Consider the following 6,050-nt stretch of genomic DNA (forward strand, 5'->3'; position numbering starts at 1 on the left):
ATGTATTCCTTATCAATTTTCTTCTTATATCGGAATATATAATCGAGAACCAAGCACTTTAAATAATGATAATTTATTTTCTTTTAATATTTAGCAGGAAAATACTCAATAAAATCGAAAAAAAATAATAAATGTTGGTATGAATTGTTTATTGTATTCATAATTGTTATCTTGACAAAAAGAAGGTGCAAAACTTCCATATAAAAAAATTGACTTGATGCCGTTGGTGAAATTTTTTTGTTCACGAGGAATAGGACTTTTTCCCCAAATTCAAGGTCAAAGTGGAAGAGAAGTTTTTTAGAGGCTTTAGATTTTTGGAGGTATTTTTGTGGACCTTTTGTTTTTTGTATTTGTTTGTTGAATAGCAAGACCTAATCTCATTACTCAGAATTCGAATTTCGCTACGGAGCTGCTACCAGCAAGACCGATTGTAACCCGAAGCTTAAACTTTACAAAACTTTCCAAAACTTTGCCAACAAATAATAATAAAATAAAATAAGTAATAATCAATATAATATTATTACTTTTCCTTTTATTCACTTGCAAAACTAAATTTATTATTCCTGTGGTGTAGCAAATATAACACTATTTTTAACTGTGTAGGCAATACAAGCTAAAAGAAAATCGAAATTTATCTGAGGTATCTACCGAGTCTGACAGCACAAAAAAGGAAATTATGTTTTTACTATCTAATATTAAGGGTGAAGTTATGTTTATCTCCAACAAGACTTGAGGAAATCTAATATAATATAACTGTAGACGTTATCGATTATTTTTTCTATTTGTGGAAACCTTTTTTTAGCATTTTCATTACTGTGGTACTAATATATTACCTACTGTATATCATATCTTTATATCTCAGCTGAAATAAAATTAACAAAAACATTTCTAATAAACAAAAAACATTTATTTATTGCAATATAGTACTTCAAGCAATTTCAAAACCAAATAGTACATTATAAAATATATTGATTGCAGTATTACTTCTGATGTTTGTATTTGTAATATGCAAAATCTATTTAACGATTTTTGCAATACCCAGCAACCCATCCAGGTTGTTTATGACAATATCCAGAACAACAATTTCCTTGACGACCATCGGGTTGACAACCATCGCGGTTCTTTATACAAGCCATTGCTGATTGTTGAAGGCCAAGGATGGCAAAAATAACAACGATAAAGATGTTGAAGAATTTCATTTTACTTTTTCTGCAACAAATAAACAATAAAATTGATAGATAATCCTGTACCGTTTATTGTAAACTAGGTTTTTCCCACAGCTTCGATCGCGTTGATATGCGTGTCAAAGATAATCGACGACTGCATAAAACTAATTTTCCTATCCCTCTGGAACAGTATTTGTTTTCTGGATGGAAGGTATCCTATCCTTTCGTGTACCTACCCATGAAAATGTGTGCACAAAATTTTTTAATAGGATTTAACCGTTGCTTCGCTCGCATTGATGAAAATTTGATCATCAACAAACTAATTTTCTGTCCCTCAGGAACAGTATTTGTTTTCTGGATGAAAGGGACCAATGACAAAACAAAATTTTATGATAAGTTTTCCCCGCGGCTTCCCTCGCGTTGATATCCTAGATATTTGTCAAAAATCGTCGACGGCCACATAAAACTAATTTTTATATTCATCGGAAAAGTATTTTTTTCCGGGATAACAGATACCTCTATGTCCTTTTCTGTACCCCTAAAAATGTGTATACAAAATTTCATAACGATCGGTTGAGTAATTAAAGCATGAAACGGTAGCAAACAAACAAAGTCACCCTCTCATTTATAATATTGGTTAGGATGGTTATATATTTTTGTATTTTTTGTACGTTTTTGATACATTTAGTACCTAAATACTTCTTTCTTAAAAATGTACTTAATCGTTAGCAAATTATTGTTAGGGTGTGAATTGACCAGCGTCGAAGGTCCTGCATCGACAACGTGAAATTCCATGATCCTTAATGAGGATTTCATCCGGTTAGAATACGGATATCCATGCAGTTTCTTCAGCCGGGAAAGCCTAAACAACTGCTTAGTAACTATGTATTTTTCATTTAAAAATGGTGTGATATCGCATATTGCTATCGCACTAAAACGATGGTGTACAATTTAGTGTGCGTGCTCGGTTCTACCAGTTCAAGCTTTTCCACGCAACAAAAATCCATCGATCAATCCTTCATCCATCTCTTTTTGCATATTATAGAAGCTGAAGGTGATAGATATTATTAAAATGAGTGGCACATATATNAGTAATCTAATCTAGGTCTACCTCTACCCCTCCTAACTCCTGTTTCTGCCTCTAATATGTCTTTGACTAGACCTTCATGCCTGAGAAGGTGTCCTACCAACCTATGTCGCCTATTTCTTATTGACTTCCATAGAGTCCTCTGTTCTCCTATTCTTTCTAATACCTCTTCATTTCTAACCCTAATACTGCTATATCATCTACAAATCTAAGCATACTAATCTTTTGCCATTGCACATCTATCCCTACAGTTGTACTGTCTTTAATGATGTTCATCGCGTCTTCGATGTATAGATTAAAAAGTAGCGGTGACAGTGTGCATCACTGTCTGACTCCCTTCCTAATATTTACTTCTCTACATTGCAGCCCCAGCTCTATAACTGCCTGTTGCTCTTTATACAAACTAAGTATCACTCTTCTATCTTTGTAAGTCATCCCTACATTTGTAGAGGGGTAAGCTAATTTTTGTTACGTAATATTTGTTAGAGGGTCGCTGAAAGTGTAACATCTTCCAAAATGGTGTTATCTTCTGTAGAAACCTTAATATATTATATATCCCTTATTACTACTATTGTGTTGTTTAATCAGTATTTTATTGTTATATAATGCATTAGGTCATTAGTGTACGAAGAAGCACGAATAGATCTGCTTTGTATGTTGTTGCGGTTTCCTTGTTATTGTTTATAGATGATATAGTATTTTTTTGCTATTATAGACTAGTTCGGGAATAAAAATGCAAACAAAATGATTAGATATTCAATACGCATCTTGGAATTACCCGACCGTATTTGCAGTCGTAGCAGCTGCTGATTATCATGCATTGCCTGGATTTTCTTGTAGAAAGCAATTCAACTCATGGGGACGGAAATTCCTATCTTCAACATTATGCATTTGCACGCTGCATATAGTTATCTACCGGCGATAATTATTCTTTTTTATCTCATCTGGGTTAACACAGCGCAATAATATCTTATTTAGAAATCATTATTAGGTGCACGTTGACACAAATATCGCCTTATTTAATTAATTCCACAGCTACTGATAACTTCTGTGAGGTAATTAAGAAGATATGTAAACAAAAACTGGGAAATTGGAGTTCCCGATGCACGAATTTGCATAGATTTATCAATGAATTGATTTGATTTATGAAATGTGGAAATTCTGATTTTTATCTAACTGTGCAGATAGTGTTGTCAATCTTGTTTTAATTAACCATTACTTATTGGGATGATTTTGACACCTTGCAGACTTTTAGTGTTTATGAACATTATAGGGTCATATCAATAATTTCAACTCAACCCTCTCAAATATGAAGATTGGAAAAACTTTGGCGGTTGTTGTAGAACAAACCAAATTCTGTAGTTGGAATAAATACAGTGTCGTGTTTTGGCGTTGGGAATTGAGCTATTTTGTTCGTTCTTCAACCCTCTCGTTGAAAATCTGTCAACCAAGAATTAAAATTTCATTGACTTTTATTTAAATGACCTGTTGAGCAGGGCTTCATGTGGTATGGAACGTTGGTGTGGGTAGTATTTAACGGGAAGTCTACCATGACAAAGACTCCCACATACCCTATTACACTCCTTTCCCCTAACCACGACTTCAGTAAAAATTCACAAATCAAACAGGTCAAAATAATCTAGCTAGGTTCTTCAAGTAATTTTTCATTATTTCCCAATTACCTACACTTACAGATATAATATTTTATTGAAATTTAGACAGTACCACCGCATCAAATAAAAATGGTATCATTAAAATCGATTCGCAATTGTTTAAGGAATCGCATAACATACACACAAATAGATACTGTCGAATTAAGGATCTCTTGTTTTGGATTTGGTTGAAAATACGAAATAGTTTACCTATCTGTGTAATCGAATAAAAGAAATACTTAATTCTGTTTCATTTAATTGGTATGTTATGCCAACTTTTATGTAGGTTATAAAAATTCTTCACAGTAAATTCACTGGTGATTCCATCATTCACTTATCTATCTGTTGTTATTGTAAATAGTGCATCAACGTTATTTTTATTTGAAATTTTGCTCAATTATACACAGTTGTGAGTACTTTTAATGCTCACATAAAAGTCTGAATTTTATGAACTATTTGGGATATTAAAAAGGAATAGTTTTTACTACTCAAGACAGATGTTATATACCATAGCAGCAGACGGCAAATGGGACATTACACACATTAAATTTATTTAAAAAGTTAGAAACTAATAAACACAATAAATAAACCGTTATTTGAAATGGTCGAATGGTGGTAGTCAATGCACTCCTTTTTAAGGACTAATTTAAAGTTGTAATAATTAATAACAAGACAAATTTGAAAATTAACATTATATTTATTTTTAAAATTATAATTTTACAAACTCTTTGCATAAATTAAAACTACAGTACAAAAATCATCGAAAATGTGTCAGAAGATAGAATTATCTTATCGCCTTTTGCAATAGCCGGCGACCCATCCAGGTTGTTTATGGCAATATCCAGAACAACAGTTTCCTTGACGACCATCAGGCTGACAACCATCACGGTCTCTTATGCAAGCCATTACTGACTGTTGAAGGCCAAGGATGGCAATAATTACGATGAAGAAGACGTTGAAGAATTTCATTTTTATAAAATCTGCTACACAAAAATAAAATTTTACAATCGATTCATTAACAAAAAGCACATAATACGTATGGATCAGTAATATGCTCAACTTTAAACTTATTTATTGATGAACAACAAACACTGTGGCTTCTTCAGACTTTTTTGATATTTGATTTGATCAAAATTGAATCAATAAATCATAAAACAAAAACAGATACCAAAAGACTTAATAAAATAATAATAAATATCAAGAAAACTAATATGAACAATAAAATCACTTACCAAATTGGCAATTGGAAGAACTGTTCGAGTTTTGCCAAGCGTTAGCGAATGATAACTGGGATGCAAGAACAGATGCTTTTATAGTCGCCGATTCTGTTACGTCGACATCATTGATAAACATGTTATGTTGTTGAAAGCAGTTGTCTTTGTATTGGTATTTCCAGGATTTACACACTACTTTTTTCATTATCTTCTCTGCCTACAGATTGTAAAACCGTTAAACTTTATACATTTGCATATCTAAAACTTACCACCGTCTAATTAGATATTCATGCAGATGATTCTTCGCGACTGGATTTGCGACAAAATCGCAAAAATCAACATTTCTTGCAAGGTCAGAAACCTCATAAAACTTCCAACCTGTATAATATGATTTCTACTGTTCGAACTACGATATTTTCTAGTTTTATTTTAAAGTGCCCTTTAAAACTTTATCTGTAACAAACAATGATACCAACGAAGAGTACAATTGTTTAAAAGAAAAGTAAATTGAATCAAGTCAGGTTCTTTGTGACAATATCCAAAATAACCATTGTGATGCTTGTCAACCTGATGAAAATTACTGTGGTAAGCAAGTCATTATCGACTGTTGAAGGTCAATGATGAATGGCATTCATTACAATGAAGAAAACGTTGAAAAATTTCATTTTTATGAATTCTAATTTAATTATATTTTTGGTATGACACCTTACCAAATACGAAGGGCTAGTTAAAGACATATTAGAAGCAGAAACAGAAGAGTAGAGGTACAGGTAGATTAGATTACTAATCATAAATAGTTAAGGATGTCGGATCTCCTAGTTATATATAGGATATAAATATTTTGGCTTTTCCACACCTGTTTCATTTAATTAGCCACGTATTTACGAAATATCCAATACCTAAAACCAATTATTTATTAACAACAAGATTC

General features: G+C 32.2%; 1 protein-coding gene across 2 annotated transcripts; it reads right to left on the reverse strand.

Annotated features, from left to right (window-relative positions):
* Window positions 1-4,582: 4,582 nt before the first annotated feature.
* Window positions 4,583-5,273, reverse strand: LOC108734184 (antimicrobial peptide 1-like). Of its 2 annotated transcripts, none has more exons than XM_018465617.1 (2): window positions 5,138-5,273; window positions 4,583-4,885 (listed from the first exon to the last, which is right to left on the reverse strand). In XM_018465617.1, exons 1-2 carry the CDS (start codon window positions 5,256-5,258, stop codon window positions 4,695-4,697), a joined length of 312 nt encoding a protein of 103 aa, XP_018321119.1. In that variant the 5' UTR covers window positions 5,259-5,273; the 3' UTR covers window positions 4,583-4,694. The 2 variants fall into 2 exon arrangements, with proteins under 2 accessions (XP_018321119.1, XP_018321118.1); XM_018465616.1 differs by having other exon boundaries at window positions 4,583-4,888.
* Window positions 5,274-6,050: the final 777 nt, after the last annotated feature.

This window comes from Agrilus planipennis, unplaced genomic scaffold, assembly GCF_000699045.2.
Source record: "Agrilus planipennis isolate EAB-ADULT unplaced genomic scaffold, Apla_2.0 scaffold7, whole genome shotgun sequence".
Taxonomy (NCBI): Eukaryota; Metazoa; Arthropoda; class Insecta; order Coleoptera; family Buprestidae; genus Agrilus; species Agrilus planipennis.

Bases quoted from the DNA above. Each gene is read 5' to 3' on its own strand.
- LOC108734184 (XM_018465616.1), bottom strand. From the start codon at position 5,258: ATGTTTATCAATGATGTCGACGTAACAGAATCGGCGACTATAAAAGCA. The intron at 4,889-5,137 runs GTAAGTGATTTT...ATTTTTGTGTAG, and splicing joins TTCTTCCAATTGCCAATTTG to CAGATTTTATAAAAATGAAA.